At 44.1% G+C, this 20,827-nt stretch overlaps 1 protein-coding gene across 1 annotated transcript in view; it reads left to right on the top strand.

The window, feature by feature from the left end:
- depdc5 (DEP domain containing 5, GATOR1 subcomplex subunit) overlaps positions 1–20,827 on the top strand; it is a 393,910-nt gene that overhangs the window by 179,422 nt on the left and 193,661 nt on the right. Inside the window, 1 exon segment of the mRNA XM_037681974.1 lies at positions 16,510–16,710. Coding sequence (XP_037537902.1) covers positions 16,510–16,710 — 201 coding nt within the window.

The following is a 20,827-nucleotide window of genomic DNA, read 5'->3' as shown; positions in this document are numbered from 1 at the left end:
GATCAGCAGCAACATGAAACTGATCAGCAGCAACATGAAACTGATCAGCAGCAACATGAAACTGATCAGCAGCAACATGATTATGTGATTATCCTGGTTAGATATTCATGAGGCTGCACAAACTCTAGTTCATGTTGCTGTTTGACGTATTGTTTTGATTGTTTACTGCTATTAGTGCTTAGTGTTTTATTAGTAGATGTTTTTAGTTGATATTTTTCTTAATTCATATCTTAGATCTTATTACTGTTTTTATTTTACATTTTGTTGTCTATAACTGGGACCCTGTGTACATAATTTCATCCCAGTTCAGTATTTATTCAACATTTTATTTTTTACTTTAAAAATAAAATAAAATCAAGTCCTTATCGGCACAAATAAAGTGATGTGGAACATGTTGCATCTGTTCTTACCGAGCACAGAAGCTGCAGCGTTGTGCTGCTCTGTGAGGTGCAGCTGGGCTGTGATGGAGCTCTGTCAGGTGTAGACTCCTCTGATGGAGCTCTGTCAGGTGCAGACTCCTCTGATGGAGCTCTGTCAGGTGCAGACTCCTCTGATGGAGCTCTGTCAGGTGCAGACTCCTCTGATGGAGCTCTGTCAGGTGCAGACTCCTCTGATGGAGCAGGAGCAGGAGCCGGGAGGCTTGGAGGGTTTAATGTGGAGTTTAGAGATGAACCATCACGCGCTGAAATACGTTCTGGATAAAATACAGTGAGAAATGGGACCGGAGGACAGTTAGCGTTTATGCAAATTAGCTTAGCATCGTAGCACGGATGTTGTCCTATTATGGCGTCAGCCACTTTTCTTGGTTAAAAATATGTTCAGAACCGATGGGATGAGTAATTTAAAATATGTTTAAAGTTAGAAAACACTCACCATCTTCTATAAATGATTCAAGTAGAGCAGTGGCCGTGTCCAAACCACCCTCCAATCGCTCCATCTAGCTCACTTTGACTTTTTTCTTCGGCCACCAATCACAACAACACCTGCACTTCTGCATTTGACCACGGCTTTGATATTATTGTTTTTGTAGCTTCAAAATACTAAATGATACGCTTCTTGAGTTATCGCTAATAGCAAGCAGAAGAGAAAAAATGGCGGATCGGGTTGTTTGGAAAGACTCCACAGACTCCTCCCCCCGACCAATCAGTGACTGACAGTGTTTCTGACGTCACGGCTCGGCTTGCTTGGACCCCTTGAGAAGCCGGGCCAGAATTTAGGGAGGCGAGCCGGTCACAGGAACTGTGGAAAAGACCTCAAACACGGGCCAATCTGGAAATATCTGACCCGCGCCGTGACAGTGGAAAAGGGGCATTAGATACAGAGTCAGGATGTGCAATATGGTATAAAATTCATATCCCGGCGATATTGTCTAATGTGATGAGAAGCTACACGAAGCTACATGCTAATTATGTCTTTTTTTTTTGGCCAGAGTTCTGTCCATTCAGCATACATGTTATGGTAGCATACGTTTAGTTAATACGCATGTGCGCACATGCACATTTTGCAATAAGCCTGTGATGTTAGCCGTCTGATCATACTACACTGCAAGATACAACAAAAAGTAAGTCAGTAAATTGTTTTGGTGCAAAGTACACATGGTATTATTGTGTATATACACAATTTACAGTGTACAATGCATTTCCTGAACCGTAAGTAAATCATTTTGGTGACGCTTTGCGTGTAATATGTGTTCGACTTCAGGTGGAGCGGAAACTCTGTTTGTTTATGTGCAAACAGTGCAAGTGAAGTTAGTCCAAGCTTTGTGAATTTAAACAATATAAGGACAATATAATCAATATGCTGCCTTAATTGTTAACTCAGGGTGTCATACAGCTGTTAAACTGTTACCTCAGGGTGTCATTCAGCTGTTAAACTGCTAAGTCAGGGTGTCATACAGCTGTTAAACTGCTAAGTCAGGGTGTCATACAGCTGTTAAACTGCTAAGTCAGGGTGTCATACAGTTGCTAAACTGCAAAATCAGGGTGTCATACATCTGTTAAACTAAGTCAGGGTGTCATAAAGCTGTTAAACTGCTAACTCCGGGTGTCATACAGCTGTTAAACTGCTTAGTCAGGGCGGATTGAGGCGTAAGGTTGTCATACAGCTGTTATTCAGGGCGGATTGAGGCGTCAAGGTGTCATGCAGCTGTTAATAACACAGTATGATGATCTGACAGGTTAACTGCTACGTCATTGTGTGATATGGCTAATTAAATAGAAGCATGTGGTGATCTCACAGTGGGTAGATGCAGCCATCAGTTTGCACTACGCGTATTGCGATCAGTGTTACGCGTATGGCAATCTTACGATGTATGCTGCCCGAACAGAACACGGACATAGTCACATTTTTGTTGGTTTTTTGCCAGCCGGTCGGTCTGTCCACTTTTATACTGTGTCTAACATTTGACTGGGATGTTTGATATGACATAAAATTCATATCCCAGCTATATCTACTGGTAGTATATGGTGATGAGAAGCTGCACAAAGCTACAAGCTAACTATGGCCAGCTAGCTTCTCTACTACTTAGCTCTCCAAGAAAACAGACTTTCACCATTTATGCAGTTCTATGTCGTATAAGCTTCGCCCTGGCTGTTGCTGATGGGTTTATCCCAATATGCAAAGCATTGCACTGAAAAATTTAGTCCACGCCCACCTGCTGTGTGGGCCCCACCCGATCCGTATAAATTACGTTAAGAGCGGGAAATTGGCTCCCATTTTTTCTTCAGCAAGCTAATAGCACTATCAGAAGAACGAAGAAGGAAAGTTGTGTAGATGACCAACCTTTGTTAAGAATGCTTGGCCCGGCACGTCAACCTCCGGTCGTCCGGTGAGCTCTCCTCCCCGAGGAGAAGCTGACGAGCAGTCTTGTTTCAAGGTAAGCGCCGAGGAATATTTCTCAGTGACAGGTCGCAACACGCTAGACAACGCCATCTTGTAATTTTCCTCTTATCGCCGACCCTCGGAGCGAATCGGATGGTTCCTCCGAGACAGGTGGCGCTCAGCTGCAGCCCCCGCTGCTCATTCCCTCCTGGAGAGCGTAGTGTCGGTGGAGGGGGGCTGAGTGAATGCTCACCCCATCCCACCTCATTTCGCATCGGCGATCACACCGCTCCCGGCCGACGGAGCCCTCTGGGGTTGCCCGGCGTAACCCAGGAGGCTGCTGACATGAAGGGACCCTTTTTTTCGTCCCACGCCTTTTCCCGCCAGTTCGGATGATCCGGCGGGAAGGTTGTTTTTACTAGGTTCCATTCCGGCTCACCGTCTTGATCTATCTGGCCTTGTTTACCCAACAGGATGTCCTACGGGCGAGGCCACAGACGGTTTTTCCTGGTAGATTGGGGGGTCCGGTCTCCACAGTCCGCACCCATCTCTAGAGCAGGGGTTCACCGAGCGGAAAGTCCCTCAGTGCCCCCTGGAGCCAAGCCTGACGGAGGCTTCATTGGAGCAAGATGTTCCAGGTGGACCAGCGTCCCGTGTCTCCGGTTAGCGTAACCGAGACGGTGACACCGCTCTCCAACTGAGCTCACCAGCATGCGTTCCAGACGGCCGCAGCGAACAACACGTTACGCTGTTGGCGTACACGTTCAGAGGCGGGAAGAGATGGTGGGCCCTCTGACCTTCGGCTCGCTCCGCTCTCGTAGCGGCTGTTCGCTAATGATGCTATCGGCCCCTGCAGTACGCTCCGTCTACAGGGCAGCTGACGTCATCCCTAACCGGTGCGCCTCTTTTGCTGTCTGCCGCCCCGCATCGCAGCCAGAGAATGAGGTCCCAGAGGTTCTCCTGGCTCATCACTCCACCTTCCTCTCAGGAGAGCTGCATAAGCTTTTGTTGTAGGGCCTTTTCATCAGCGAGAGATCATTTCAAGATGCTCCACGGCTGCACAACGCCTCCCAAGCTCTGCTACGCCAGCCCCTCCCGTCAGACGTCTCCGGCATCCGGAAGTTAATTTTTTCCCGGATTTCACCAACAGGGGGCCCTCTAGGACAACAAACAGAGCTCAAGGGAGGATAACCAGGTGTCGGTTTGCTGGAGGTGTGTTGATGACACAAGATGTGGAATAACATCATTTTATGATGAATTGTCTTTTAGCCAGGCTGTCAGCACGGATGATCTGACAAGCGGCCCCATCACACACACTCATCACGAATTAGCCTTTTAAGGTTCTTTCATTCACTGCCAGTGGTGCCAACACGCGCTCCCGCAGCATGAAAGCGCGCACGCAGCTCTCAGCGCCCGCCGTTCACGTCAACGTTAACGTGAGACCGCAGTACGAGCCCAGTAATGTATCTCGCTCTCGGCAGGAGCGACACGCGTTTTCATCGCAGTGGTCTCAAACGCGCGCTCCCGCGGCGTCAACAGTTTCACAAGCCTCACAGCGGCTCCGCACCTTCATCCTCGAAGAAGGTTTTCTAAATTAATACTGCAGCTCGTGGAATCACTCAAAAGCTCACGTGATTCACAGCCAAGAATGAACGTGTTTCTGCAGACCGAGCCCAGTGGCAATCTCACCCCACCGATGCCGCGCGCTGCTTCCTGACCGCACCAGCGTCAAACGCGCGCTCCCGCGGCAATCCTGGCTTAAGGCATCGCATGAATGAGGGCGTGCACACACGACTCTTCAGGACACGTCGGCTCATATGTGCACCCGCTCCCCGAGCATTTCCACGGAGCAGCTGTACACAACGTGAGCACAACACATGAGCTGAGTCATGCAGCATCAGCAAACGCACAAACGATTTGCATGCTCGGTGGCGCGCATTTTTTCTTTCTCCTTCAGCGCGCACCAGCTCACATCAGCATGCATGTGAGTTTCACAGCATAAACGCGTGCCCGCTTTATAACTTTATAAACGAGTGGCAATGAGCGCGCGCTCCATACGGATAGGCGAACCGTTTTCATCCGGGGATTCACGCTGCAGTACAGCTCAAACCTGGTGCGGAGGAACTCTAATTATGTTTTCTGTCATTTCTGAACAGATCTCGTCCCCTCTCGCAGAAGCTCAGGAAATTCTGATTTAAATGTAATTTTCCAGAGTCTCAGAAGGAGAGGAAAACGCAGGGATCCTCTCTCGTCACTCCCTGGTCCCAACGAACCGGAAAGATGAGATTTATTCTAGATTTGTCAATTTTGAACTGTGAGAAACAACACTCCATTAATGTGCCCGAGCCGCTCTGCAGCCGCCGCACAGAGCAGGGAGGAGGATTCTGCTTATCTGGACACCTGCTGCTGCTGAGCAGTTTGTACAGACAGGTGCAGCAGTGCAACTCACGTGAACCGGTTGAGTGATATCAGCTGTTTCCGTCAGCAGACCTACGTCACACATGTCAGATTTCACAGAGGCACATGCATTTAACGAGCTGTGGGGGCGCTGTGGTTCTCCATACAGCAGCTCATTTAAATGTTTTTGGAGTGTCGCACTGGGTTTTTTGAATGTGATTCAACACTTGCCTTGAGCTGCAGAATCATCAGGGTACATCTCATGTATTCTGAACAGGGGGCAGATGTGATGTCCAAAGACGGTCCTTTGCGGCACGGGGACCTGGGGCCTTCCACCCAGAGCTATGGCTCAGACACGGCAGAAATCATGCGAGCACCTGTGGACGTGTAGCAACACGAGAGAATGCTCAATGTCAACTATAATTATCGTGGAGCCACGGTACGATCCACCGCTGGGGTGGACGTGTCTGGTCACAGCCTGTGGTCGTAATGCTTTTTCACCTCCCTCTCTCCCTCTGATATCACGGTTTTCTGAACCGAGCTCAGGAGGAGGGACTGACAGCTCCTCTGTCCCAAGTGTGTGAACACATCATGGTTCCCAGGCCTACGACACTTGTTATCGGGGCGCTCGTGGAACCTGCCATGGAGGGAGGACGCTCTCCTCCAGGCGGGAGAAGCGATCAGGAATTAATCAGAATAGGCCAGCACCTGTGGTCTGGCCGCTGTGCAGATCTTTTTGAGAGGATGGATCTCTCTCAAGATGTAATGCGTACGATTCAGGATTCACGTGCTGCAACTACCACAGCGCTGTTCACATCAAGTGGTCAGTTTTTCAGCGCTGCTGTACAGAGAGAGGTGTAGAGGCCATTTCATGTTCACTAGGTGGTGTGCCGTCCTTTCTGCAGCAGCTGATGGACAGAGATCTGACGTTCAGCTCATCTAAAACGTTCACTGCGGCCATCTCTTCCTGTCACAAAATTTTCGAGACAGAACAGCTTTAATCATCTGCTGATGAAACGTTTTGTAAAAGGTGTACAGAGAAGGCGTAGAGGCCACTTCATGTCCACTGGACGAAATGCTGTCCTTTTCTGCAGCAGTCGATGGACAGAAATCTGGCGTTCAGCACGATTATCGTATGCTACAGCCATGTTTTCTTCTTGTCTCAAAGTTGTCGGAGACAGAACAACCTTTAATCATCCTCTGATAGACCATTTTGACTCAGATTGAAATAGCAGCTGTGGGCCTGTTTGTGACACGAGAAAATGCTCAATGTCAATTATGGCTTTCTCTGAGCCCACGAGACGAACCACCACTGGGGGTGGATGCGTTTGCTCACAGCCCATGGCCCAAAATGCTTCTGTACTCGTTTTTCCTCCACCTCCTCTGATTTTACGGTTCCTGAACCGAGTTCAGGAGGAGGGATTGACAGCTCTCGGCCCGAACTGGTTACATAGGAGCTCGAAAAGGCCCTGTGGATAAGGGGCTTTAGAAACTTCATTTACTTTGTGTTTGTTAATATAAGTTACAATATGTTCAGACACAACTTTTAAACTTCTCCATTAGGACCAGATCATGTAATTTATCAAAACTTTTCGCGTCTTGTGCCAAACACCAGTAATCACAAAGCATTTCTTTTTCTTGAGTAAATTCAGCATAACTCTGATAGTCTGTTTTTCTCAGATGGCAAAACTTTTGCCTATAAGCCTCTGGCACCAATTCACATGTCCTGAGCACAGCTGCTTTCACTTTATCATAATCCAGACATAAGATCTGGTGAAAGTGAAGCATACATTTTCTGAGCTTTACTTGTGAACACAGACTGCAATAATAAAGGCCACACCTGTTTAGGCAACTTTAACGTCTAAAGCCCCCAGAGGTTCGCACGTACCTGCGCGTACCTCCGCAGGGCATGTCCACGCAAAGCTCACTTTTTGCGACCGCTTGCACTGTCGCACAATAAATTGCCCGGCGACGGACTGTTTTGTATGCGACACTAATGTATTAAATTCCTCTTCTTCAGCCCTGATCTGGCCTTTTCTTTTGTTTTGTTTTTTGCCAAGAGGCAAGCTATCTCTTCCTCCTCCGTTGATGCCATGACTGAAATTGTGAGAAATGAAGGAATTTGTCATGAGCAAATTAAAATCAGTCCCAGCGTGGCTGCAGGAGGGTCTGGAGATTACCTATTTGGTTGATCTGATGTGTGGGCTGCAGGGCCAGCGCTCCCTGGTTTTTTATTTATTTATTTATTAGAACTTTTTATTAACAACATATAAACACAGAACACCGCTGTGGCTGGGGCTGCCAGCTCGCATTTTTTAAGGACCTATCAATCAATCAATCCAGTAGGCGTGTCAGCAACTGACCAATCTGCAACCTCAATTTGTCCCAAAGGTAAACGCCCCTTGTCTGCGAAGCTGCTCTGCAGCTGCTCAGGGTGTACGCTTGAGTATGAAGTCTGAACCCTCTGCGTACATACGCACATGCCTCCGCGTGGACGGAAGTACGCAGGAGTGTACTGGGGGCTTTAGCCACCCTTTTAAACAGAACAAAATATTTGTCCACATCTTTGTCAGAAAAAGGTGGTTTCAGCTGGATGCACTTGGACACATCAAACTCGAGGAACCTGACTGAGCAGGTGAAGCGCTCAGCTCGAGCTCTTTTAGTCGAACCTCCCTCTGAGTTTCAAGGTCCAGTTTTCGAAGGTCTATCTCTTTTTCTCTAAGAGCCAGGCACTGGAGTTCAATTTTTAATTCGAGCTCACGCACATCAGGTGTGGATTTTTTAATCTCCTCAGCCTGAGAAACAGCACCAGGACTCATCTGAGGGAAAATACCAGCTTCAGTCAAAACAGAGAAAATCTCCGATTTTATCGTTTTCTTATTTAACTGTTTACACACTAAAATCAAAAAATGAGCAGCAATTGCCAACAACTGCTCTTTTGTGCAGCGATCAAATTGCTCAATTGTTGGCTGATCTGCAAAATCCTCCACGTTGAACTCCATTTTGTTCAAGAAGTGGAGCACACAAGAGAATAGAGGAAGAAATTACACTCCTAATAGACACCAAATCAGAATTATGCACTGTCACAAACACAAAAAACGCACAGTTTAGGGAAATTTAAATCCCGTGCTTCAGCTGCGCAGTCACACATTACCACGGCAATCTGACACACGATGCTGACACGTCTCACGAACAGAGGGTGTGACCAAACACGTCACCCAATCTGACACTCTGCAAACAAACTGTATGAAGGCAGCAGACCAAGAAGTGATTTAAAGATGAAAATGTACCAGTGAGAGAGTCTGCATGAAGTTACTGATGTCCAGTTAACCAGTGAATACAGGGTGCAGTGGTGGGTACGATAATCACAGCCAGTTATGAATCTTAGTGCACCATGATAGACAGCATCCAACATCTGCAGGGTTCTTGTAGGAGCCTCCATGCCACACGTTGGTGCTGGAGCACAGGATGCTCTCCACTGCACACCTCTAGAAGGAGGTGAGGACTGAGCTACTCAGATTAACTCGCCTCAGCCGCCTGAGGAAGTAGAGTCTCTGATGTGTTTTCTTGATCAGGCTGGTAGTGTTGTTGCCCCAGCTGAGGTTATCATTCAGGTGCACACCCAATTACTTGTAGCTGTAGACCACTTTCACTGCAGATCCTCCTATCTTGGGGGGTGGGAGGGGTTGTTCCTTCTGAAGTCCACGACCATCTCCTTCATGTTCTTCACATTGATGTGATGGTTTTTCTTCCTGCACCAGCTCTCCAGGTGTTCCACCTCCTGCCTGTAGCTGGACTCATCGTTGTTTGTGATGCATCCCACCACTTCTGTATCATCTGCAAACTTTACAATGTGACAGCCTAGATGGGTAAGTGCACAGTCATACGTTAGCAGAGTGAATGGGAGAGGGCTCAGAACACATCCATGAGAGGAGACAGTACTGAGGGTTATGATGGAGAAGTAGAAGTTGTGGATATTCACTGACTGATGTCTGCTTGTTAATAAGTCTAGGACCCAGTTGCAAATGGAGGAGCTTAGGCCTAGTGTGAGTAGTTTGTCCATCAGGGTTTGGGGGATCATGGTATTGAAGGCAGACGTGAAATCCACAAAGAGCATACAGACGTAGGAGTCCTTCTCCTCCAGGTGGGTGAGAGCAGTGTGGACCACAGAGGAGATGGCATCCTCTGTTGGATCAATTCTTGCTGTATGTGTACTGGCGAAGGTCCTCGTTGTTGTTGATGGTTGCTTTGATGTGGCCAGTAGTCATTCAGACTAGTCACTGTAGAGCTCTTTGGGACTGGGATGATGGTGGCAGTCTTCAGGCAGGTGGGAGTTGTTGCCAGGGTAAGTGAGGAGTAAAATATATCATCTAGCACATCGCAGAGCTGGTTGGCACATTCTTTCAACACCTTCCTGGGGATGTTGTCTGGGTCGGTTGCTTTGTGAGGTTTAATCCTCCTGAAAATACTCCTCATTTTGGCTGAGGTCACGCTGAGAAGCTCTTCATCTGGTGGTGAGGTGAGTCTGGTGTTGGATGGTCTGTTCGAGTCTTCAAAGCATGTGTAGAACCTGTTGAGGGCATCAGGCAGTGATGGGTCTTTAGGGCATTGTTCACTTCTGCCTTTATAATCTGTTATGCACTTAATGACCCTCCACATGCTCCGTGGGTCTTGTGAGGTGAATTGACCCTGGATCCTCTGTGCATATGTACCTTTGGCCCTCTTAATGCCTGCAACCCACTTTTTCCTTGTCCTTCTCAGTTCCTGAGTTTCCAGACTTGAAAGCAATGTTCCTGGCTTCTAGCTGGTGTTGAGTTTTCACAATAGTTTTTCGTCCTCCGAGATAGTTGGAGAAAGCTTTTACTGCCCACACTATGGTTGACTGTGCTTTTTCACATTCAGAGTATTTTAGTTCAGGGCCTGCCAAAGTTTTACTGGCGTAGGCCACCGCTTGTTTATCTTTGTCATAGAGTTGGTACAAACCAGCTCTCAAGCAGTGGGCTGAGAAACCCACTTCAAGGTGGAAGTCTTTGTCGGTATTGGGATAAGCCAAACGTGGTGCAGAACAGAGCTTGGCCTAGAGGGCGTTCGTAGCATGCTGTTGAACTTCAGACCAGAGGAAAGGCACATCCTTTTTAAGGAGTTCTGTCAAAGGTTTTGCCAGACCAGCATAGTTTTCTATGAATTGGCATGAGTAATTACAAACGCCTAAGAAACTACGTAGTTCTGTGAGGTTGGAAGAAGTCTTAAGGTTGATGAGACCTTGAGAGCTACTAAGTTGGGGCTGTACTCCGTCAGGGCCAACAAGTAGACCAATGTAATCAACCTTAGTGTTACACCATTGACATTTCAAATTTGAAATTTTTGCACCAACAGCTGTAAGTTGATTCAGCACATGGTCAATCTCAGCTAAATGAGTATCAAGTGTGGGTTGTCGTAGACTAATGTCATCTATGTAAATGAGAGTTCCACGTTCTCCTGCATCATGACATGCTTTGTTTAGGAAGATGTTGAACTCAGCCAGTGAGTTTAAATAGCCAAAGGAATACCTGGTGAAGGTGTACTGATGGCTAGCAAAGGTGAACGTCAACTTATGCTGATTTGCTATTTTTACTGAGATTGTCCAGAAACCTGAAGCAACATCAAGCGTGGAAAATATTTGGCATTGGTCACCCTGGGGAGTTCTTGTAGGAGTTGTGCCATCGGCCACATGGAAAGGGGAACCTGTTGGTTCAGTTTTCGATAGTCAATGGTAAGTCTCCATTTTCCATTGGGTTTAAGAACAGGACATAAAGGTCCTGAGTAGGTGCTGTTAAACGGCCTGATTATTTCTTTCTCTAAAAGATTGTCAATGATCTCTTGGATGGGCTCATATGCCATCAAAGGGATCTTGTATTGTAAAACATAGGTAGGGGGTGAGTTAGGTGAAGTTGGTATGCAGACGGTGTGAATTGAAGTCAAACCACAGTCCAGAGAGTCAACAGAGAGGGAGTCCTCATATTTCAGAAGAACTTGGCAAAGCTTTTCTCTTTCTATATTGTTAGTGAGTGTGTCTGCCTTGGCTATTGCTTGTTCGATCTGTAATCGGACTGAACTGTGGAGCTCAGTGGACGGTGACTCTACAGCTTTGTCTGGAGTCTCTGTGGTCTTACTCACCGATAGGACATCAAAGGTTTGGAATAACATTTGGTCCTTTTTGGTGAGGTCCACGCATCGAACTGGTGAATGATCAACGATGGTAGTTAAGAAAAGAGTGATGGCTTGGATGGGTTTTTTTTTTTTTTGGTACAAACTTGTTCCATGCAATGATCTGGAAATAGTGAGTTGGGAATGTTTCCCAAGATGGGTACATTCAACTCAAGTCATGGAAGCTAGTGCTTACTAGCCAACCTAAAGGTGTAGCTTTAGGGACCAGGATGTCTTCTGCATTGCTGTTGCAAACTGAAAGACATGAGACCCTAGAGTTGAGGCCTAAAAGTGGTGTGGCCTTTAAAGAAAGTCCTAGTTTGAAAAATAGTGGGGCAGGTTGAAAGAAAAGCCTGTGAGTGGTTTAATGTTTGTCCTGCCAAGATGTGTATTGTGACTGGGTTGTTTTGGGTCTAAGCTGGTAGAGTGATGTGCTGGCTGTTGGCTACCTGACAAGCTTCAGGAATTATCTGTCCAGATTTGAGGTTCTCTAGATCAGGTACAAGGGTGTCCTGAGGAACAGTAGTCAGTGACCACAAAACATTGGGTATGTTTACATGGACATAAGTAACCGGATCAAATGGCCGGTCGGAATAAAAGTGTGTCATGTAAACACTCCGTTCGGGTTATTTTTTGTGTATTCGGCCCGATCCGTTATAATTTCTGATCAGAACGAAACGGGTGGTTTACGCCGATCCGAAATCCGATCGGTGCGCATGTAAACGCTTGATCTGTTCGTTTTTAGCTGATGGTGAAAAACTGACCTGACTGCGCATGTGCGACTTTGCCATTTCCGCCTGGCTAACGCTAATAATATTAGCATGTCAGGGAAGTAAAACTGGTCGGTGAGCGACACAACATTTCTACTAGAAACTTTTAAAGAGCTCAGAATGATTTCTACCTGTAGCTCAGTCAGGGAGTGCAATAACGTCTCCACCATCATTAAAACCTGTCGCGGGTCCATTTTGGGTGCTCAGGTTTGTTTACGTTCACCCGGAAGTAGAACTTCTTCTTTGGTGTTTTTTTTTAAGGAGAGTTTACCACTCTGCGCATGTCAGTACTGCTGTTCAGAACAAAGCCCGCTGCATGTAAACGCTCATCATGAACAGATTGTGCCCATGTAAACAATACATTTGAATTATTCAAACAGAACACATTTCAATCCGGTCAAAGAATTCTGCGCATGTAAACATAGCTAGTGTTTATGGTGTTCACTTGAACACCAAGTCAGACTAGGATGTCACAGCCTATATATACCAAGTGTGGTAAGTTTGGGACCACAAGAAATGAATGAGTAAGTTCTTCATGGTTCCACTTAAGTGTGAGAGCACAAAATGCCCACAGCTTTTAAGACACAAGACAATCTTAGATCGTTTGGGAAATAAAAAGTTTTTCTAACCATTTGGAGGTTAGCGTGTTTTTGCACTAAGGCCTCATAGGGGTCTTGGCTGTTGACAGACTTGTCAGTCCAGAGAGACAACACAACATCGCTCACATGAGATTCCTGAAATTTGATACCTTTCACCACTTGTAATAGGTAAAATTCACTGGATTGCGATTGACTCAGCAAACACAAGAAGATGTCACGTTGGGCTAGTGTTAGCTCCAACAGTTGATCAGGTGTGGCTGACAGTACTGTGGTTTGAGGTAGGATCTCATTTTCCTGATGTTTGTTTTCAGGTTGGGAGGTGTTTGTTTAATCAGAAATATCTATTGTAGCACACTGAGAGACTACTTCTGGAGAGAAAGTGATGGGTAACGGTTGGCGGACTTGCGCCCAGACTTTGAGATTTTTAAAATTGATCAAAGGCAGAAACCTGTTTAAAAGATTTTGTCCTACTAGGAAAGGGATTGATTCCAGTTATGACACATATTCAATTCAATTCAAATACAATTCAATTCAATTCAAAAATACTTTATTAATCCCAGAGGGAAATTATTTGTTGTTGTATCATTATCCTCATTTCATTAAGAGATGTTATAGACACTGATGGCTGTAGACAGGAAGGATCTCTTGTAAAGGTCCATCCCACAGTGGATCCTAAGAAACTGGCTGCAGATGCCGTCTGATCCGTCCACCCAGACTCGGCTGGCATCTCAGTTCCCCTCGGGCTGTAGGATCACCCAAATGCCGGGCAAAACTCCTCCCAGTGCGATGGCCACTCCTCCCAGCAGCCTGCTGAGCTCCTCGTCACTGCGGACAGCCAACTGTAGGTGTATGCAGCCAACTTGAGCGGTGCAATTCTAGAACTAGAATACAAGAATTCTAGATTTGCCGCTAACCATAGTTTTTTGAACAGTCTGGCAGATATTAACGTGATGTCTGCTCCTGTGTCCAAAAGAACATCAAGAGACAGGACCTGTTCCAGGGTCAGTGAAAGATAAAGCTTTCTCGCTACCCCTTTTTCGGTAAGGTTCCACAAATATTTATACACTGGAGGTTTTATTTGGATCCTGGAGTCATTGTTTTCAAACAAAGGATCCTCAGCAGTCGTTTATACTGTTTAAACAGCACTTGGTATGTTTGACTGGTCAGTTTCCGTTTGTGGACCAGACATGTCAACATCTGAGATCTCTACCTCAGCATTAGGAGGGAAGTCACAATCGACAGCAACAGATTGAGGTTTCAGCTCCTTAGCTTGTGGTTCCAACGGCTCGTTTGTAACATTTAGAGACAGTTTTTGGAGCGGAAGATGCTATAGACAGGAGATCAGCCTTCCTAGACGTCTCCTGTTAGCGCATTTCCTCCAAAATGTGTTGAATCGTTTCCATCTCTTTGGGAGTGAGACCTTTATCTCGTTCAGGCTTTGACTCTTTCATCTCTTCAGAACGTCTTTGACATGGTGAACGTGGTTCTCTCTCACGTATATATTGACTGTTCTGAAACTGATGGGTTTGCCTTCTGTCAGGTTGATCAGAACCTGAAAATTTGTGATTATAATTGGGAGAGCCTCTACCCCCCTGATAATCTTTGTTGCACTTTCAGTATTCAGAGCTTGGATAACCATGGTCTCTCCAAGAGTCTGAGTGCCTGTTCGGATTTTTACCTTGATGAGGGTTTTTTTTTTTTTTTTTTTTACTTATGATTTTTATTTTTATTTATTACATATTGCAAAACAAAAAAATATGCATGAAAAAGAAGATAAAAAAAAAAAAGACAGAACAAAGGGTCGGGTGACATCTTATCTTATTATAATAAGGTGATTAGTTCCTGTAAAGGTTTCTGAACAATGTCCATTTTTCCCACTGTTCTTCAATTTTTGATTGTTGTTCTTTTCCCCACGTATTTTGTTTATTTCTCCTGGGATGTCAGATCTTATTTCGTTTTGAATGTAGTCTTGAGCTTGTAAATACATGTAAAAATCTTGATTTCCCAAATCAAATTCTCTTTGTAAGGTTTAAAAACTTTTAATTTCCCCCTCTTTTGTTAATTTGGCTAATATATTCAGACCTCTCTTGGACCATTCCTTAAATTTGGAACTTGTGATTCCTGGTTTAAAATTTGTATCATAGGCCAAACAGGTAAAAATCTTAATTTAGTTTTCAATTTTACATTTTTTAACTACAGTAAACCAGGTCTCCAGAGTGACTTTTGTAATGGAGTCCAGCTGTTTCTCATTTTCTTTAAACATATTCTTGTTAACAATCATAGCTCATATGTAATCTCCTTCAACATTCAATTCTATTTCCTTCCACTTTGCTGTACAATTTGTGGTACACCAGCCCATCGATGCCTTTAATTGTGCAGCATAATAATATTTTTGGAAGTTTGGTATTGTCAGACCTCCTTCCTTTTTGAGTCTTTGGAGTGTTGAATATTGAATTCTTGCTTTACCTCCATTCCAAAGAAATCTTGCAAATTTTTATCCCATTCTATAAATTGTGAGTTTGGTATTGTCACTGGTAAGAACTGAAACAAATATAAATTTCTGGGCAATATTTTCATCTTAATTATCCTGATGCATGCTCAATAATCCAGGTAGAAAAAAACTGTTCAACTGTCCCCCTCTTACAATGCTGTGATTGCTAGTATCACTCAGCCCTCTGTGAACAGTAAACAGCCATCAGGTGCTAATGATCCATTGTTAGGCTGATGGTCCTTCTTGACCATGTGATCAGCTGGTTTTGGTTGTCAGCAGCAAACTGGTTGATCCACTCTGAGAAGGTGCTATTTAAGAGACTGAGCTGAATACAGCACCTCAGACTGAGGAAGTCCTTTGGATGAAAGACGAAACGTTTCTACATTTTTTTGTTGTTTTGCTTTGTTTTGTTTTTTGAATGTCCAGAGGACCAGATTTAACTTTTTTAGATACATCTTAATTATATCAATTCTAGCGTTTAAATCCAGCATTAATACATCCCTCCTTTCCATATCTTCATAGATATTCTGGCTAAGGCTTTTATAGTTAATTGTATATAGTTTCTCTTGGTTGCTTGTAACTGTTGTTCCTAAGTATACAATTGATTTTTTTAATTCCATTTAAACGTATATTGTTGGATAATTTCTGTGGTTGGGGTATAATTTAGTAAAAGGACCTTAGTCTTACTAATGTTTAGTTTATATCCTGACAGGTGTCCATATAATTCTAAAAGAGTCATAAGTTTAGGTAAACTTGTGTCAGGTTGTTTTTGTAAATTAAGATGTCATCAGCGAATAATCTGTGCACATAACTTTGCATTTTGTAATTCTCCTATGTTCCCTATATTCCCCTTTTTAATCGTTACATGGATTGTTTGTTTAACATGTTACAGTATTTAAATTTAAATTGTTTATTTAAGCAAGGAGATTGGGAGTAAAAGGGGATGAGTGATTGCAGCCTGACACATGTCATGACAAAGTTTACTGAACTTGAACTGAATTTGAACTTGGACTACTGTACCCCTACTTTGCATTTTTTTCACTTATCGCGGGTGGGCGTGGCCCCAATCACCAACGATAAACGAGGGACCACTGTACATTATGTATTTGTATTAAATTAAAGTTTTAAGCAATAGTAATTATTACCAAACAAAATAGGTTAGAGTTAAGAGGTAGCAATCATTTAAGAGCATTAAAAATAGTCAAATGTAAAAAGAATGATTTCTATGTCTCCTTTTGATTTTCAGAGTTGTTGGAGAAGATGAATGACTCTCAGCGGGACTCCAGTGCACCAGGCAGGTTCACTGTGGGCAGTGCCGAGTCGACGCTGCACATCCGTCCAGGAGGCTACACTCCACAGAGAGCTCTTATTAACCCCTTCACACCGTCCAGGATGCCCATGAAGCTCACCTCCAATCGCCGGCGCTGGATGCACACTTTTCCTGTTGGTGAGTCGTCACATTGTTGGGGAAAAGGCTACATTCACATAGGGCTGGACGATACGGACAAAACTTTTATCACGATATATCTCTTAATTTCGGTCGATAACGATATAATTCGATATCGATATGAACAATATAAAATCCTCAGAAAAACTACAAACTATACAAATAAATTAATGTTCACCTTTTATTTGTATTTAGCCTTCAAAAACATTGAAATCACTGTCAAATAAACATACAATTCTCAACTTCGTCAATATTAATAGTTTTGACTTTAAACAACAACTTTAAAATTGACAGCACTGAAATTCGTTGTTAATGAAATAAACTTTTTGGGTGTAGTTATTGATGAGAAGCTGACGTGGAAATCTCCTGTAAAATACTTAAAAATAAAAATAGCAACCAGTTGCATTACTGTATAAAGTAAAAGAGTTTTTGAATGACAAAGCTTTGTGTATATTGTATAATGTAATGATTGTTCCATATTTAATCTATCATAATGAAGTTTGGGGAAAAGCATGTAAAACAATTACAAATCCTATTTTTATTTTTACAAAAAAGAGCTATAGGAATTATTAGTATTATGAAGTGCTATGGTCACCCAACAAATATATTATTTCATCAATTGAAATTATTAAAATGTTATGATGTGGTTGAATATAGTATTTTACAAGTCACGTATATACCAAATATTCAATTAAAATTTGTAATAATAACCTTAAGGGTGTAATGAGATAATATGTGTCTGATATTATCCTTTATTTAAACAGATTCTTTCATTTTTCTGGACTAAGTCATATCGTGCTTTGTGGAGTAAATGTGGACAGAGACGTGTTTAAATTTCTGACTCACCAACAACAGTGGGTCGTTTATTTTAAACGATTTAAAAACACATCACACATTTACATTAATTGGCAGATTGATTACAATTAACACAGCTTAATTAATGAGCTTTGCAATGAGAAATCATACGGCCATGATATCTCACTTGCAGTTTTGAACAACAGACATTTCTGAAGATATCTGGATTAATTACTGGCAAGATAGAAGTTTAAAGATGGGAAAATGAAGGAGTTTAAATGGAGAGAAAATGGATTAGGGAAAAGTGTGTTGATAACGAACGGCACCCTCCTTTCGACCCAGCTCCCCTCGGTACACTTCGGTAGTGGAAATCGACTCTTTACCTTGCAGAAGATATCTCAGGTTCGGTGTAGAGTTCTCTTTCAACGTTACCATTTCAGCATCTCCGTAGGATAGCAGAGAAACGTCCGGAGTAGTGACGGTACTTCGTTCAACAGCACGCTCACCTCCCGGGTGGACTCACATGAGCTGTGAGCCCGTCAGAGTTCCACTCAGATGTGGAAGATTCCATAATCCCCACGAGACTCGGAAGAACTCCCAACTAACTCCAGCCCTTCAGAACTTTCGTTCGGTTCTGCTCCCAGAACTTCTGTTCTTCCCCAGAACTTCTGTTCTCTCTCGGAACTGACTGGAACTAGGAAGTGTCGACTTTTTAAAGAGTTCGCTTCCGGTCCCTTTTTGGGAAATCCTGATTGGTTGAAAGAACCTACAGGGGTGTGGTTTTAGTGATGTAAGAGGTTACTACAAGTCAGAAAAACAGTGAGATGTTTTTGGAACAGACAGAGAAATGTTTTTGGAACAGACAGAGAAATGTTTAGGCGAGATGGCAGACCACAGGTGCCAGCTTCTTATTTTTGTCTGATAGGTTTAAAAACATGACAGTTCGTTCCAACAAACTTGTTTGCGACTGTCTCCGACTTTTGACCGACATCACTCCTTCTCATTTCAGACAGAAGATGAAAAAATGCATGATTACTCTGTAACAGACATTAACTTGATTTCTACTTTGAATGAGGATTAAAAAATCATTAATACTGTTTCACAGTTGATTTAAAATGATTAGTTCACTTCAACATTTAAAATGGTTTGAACTAAACACACTTTGATTATCAAGATATTGTAAAATAGTGATGATAATATAAAAAGAGAGTGTTCTTTCAATTGATTAGTGCAGGACACACTTAGAAAGTCTCTGGATGAGCTTAATTTGTATTTCTGGACTCAAATCAATGAAATAACAGTTCCTGTCCCATGAAGGTCCTCAGGGTCAGGTTTTGACCTGAGGCTTAGTTCACTACAGTCCCCCCTTTGGAAATCATCGCCTGTCCATGGGGATGAATTCCAACATGAACTTACGCCTCGGAATGTCCTTGAGCTTGATGTAATCCAGCAAGAGGAAAACAAAAGTCAAAGAAGGTAATCCCACAACGGTTTAGGTAATTCCATAATGTTGTTGGTAATTCCATAATGTTGTTGGTAATTCCATTGTAGCAATGCTTTAACCCCTTGGAAACAAAGTCTGTAATCCATTGGAAAAAGTCATATAATCCACAACGATAAATCCACAACGAATGGAGGTGTTGATTGATCAGCATACAGAGGGGTTCCCTTCGATTGAACTGAAGATGCGGCCACTGGATGCAGGTTGGAGACCAACGTCAGGATTGCAGGTCTCCTCCAGCGAAGATCGTCGCTGGGTGACGTCCAGTCGGTGCCGTTCTGGTTCTATGTGTCATGCAATTATGTGGTTTAAGGTGGGCTTATGAAGGGGATTTTACATAAGGCCTTAACCTATATGCACCTGGTGTGTAAGCTATTATGATTGGGAACAGCTACAGCTACCAGTTAAGGGATGGAACATGCTGAAAAGGGTAGTTATAGGGGTCTATACCTATAGAAGGGTGTTCCAACTATACCACCATCGCTAACTTTGTCTATGTTAGACTTACATGGCCACTATAGTTGGTTTACTTGTCTGTTGTCCTTTTAGACGAACGACTTGAGATTGGGTGTTTGGTTTCCCCATAAATGTTTTTGGAGTCTATGGCGAGACTCATCAAAAAGAATTAGCTATCCCCCCGAATAGAATTGTTCGAGTAGGTCCGGCTTAAGCGTTGTGAGACCAATGTAGATTATGGTACTTAAGGTAGCATTAATCTACATTGACTCCGCAAAGATTAGGTTTTAACGAGTAAACTGCATGTTGGCATAGTTAAAGTCCTTTACAGTCTCCAACTAAAATACATACAAAACTCATTCTTGCTTGGGGTCTTCAGAAACAATACCAAAAACCAATTAAACGATGTCTTAACATCGATAAAAACAGTGACTAAGCAACCAGTAAAACAACGTTTCAACATTGACAAAAGTAGTGATTAAGCAACTAGAAAACGACGTTTCGGTGCGTCACTCACTCTGGTTGTCAGATTCAATCACGTTATCGCGTCTGGTAACATTACCCTAACTGACGTCACCCCCCTTCGGTCATGGGGGACCGCGAACACGGGTGAGGACGTCGCTCCATGAGCTAAAGTTAGGTTGTCCTTGAGTAGTTTTAACTGTTTGCGCAGCTGAAAGAGGACTTTAAGGTCTGGATTGGAATCCAGTTCGCCTTTCGATGGAGTGTATTTGTCTGGGTCAGTCAGATACAGTATCATCGAGTTAATCGCAGGATCCAACTTCTGAAGTTGGATGATGTCTGGGTCAGTTGAAAATGACTTTTCATATTTTAAAAGAACTTGGCGAAGTTTGTCCCTTTCTTCATCAGATGTCAGAGCGTCGGCTTGGGCGACCACCTGTTCAATCTGTGATGAGACCGATAAGGGTTCTTGCTCTTTGGGGAGCTCCAACGAATCCCTTTCTGAGTCGTCGGACCTGTCTATGGGTTTCATGCGGTCCTTGGTCGACGTCATCGGTTGAGAAAAGAGCTATGGCTGGCCTTAATGCTGCACTTGATAGGCCCGGAGAGGCCCGGCATGCCACCCATGCACCCCCCCACACACACAGCACCCCCCACCACGAATGTCTCATCAGGCCGACCAGCCAGCACCCCGTCAAAGCGAAGCCAGGCCCCCGACCACTACCATACACCACCAACGACCACACAACCACAGCCGACCCCCCGCCGGAACCCGGCAGCTACCCCAGCCAAAGGGCCGGCCATCACCCTGATCAAAAGATCCAAACAACCCAGGGAGAACCGGAGCACCGGCCCCACCCCCAATCGCCCCTCAAGGCCCAACACCCACCCACAGCCCAGACC

This window comes from Nematolebias whitei, chromosome 9 (assembly GCF_014905685.2).
Source record: "Nematolebias whitei isolate Nwh7 chromosome 9, NemWhi1, whole genome shotgun sequence".
Lineage (NCBI taxonomy): Eukaryota > Metazoa > Chordata > Actinopteri > Cyprinodontiformes > Rivulidae > Nematolebias > Nematolebias whitei.
Note: the sequence above shows the minus strand (reverse complement) of the source record. Positions and strands in the feature narration are given on the sequence as shown.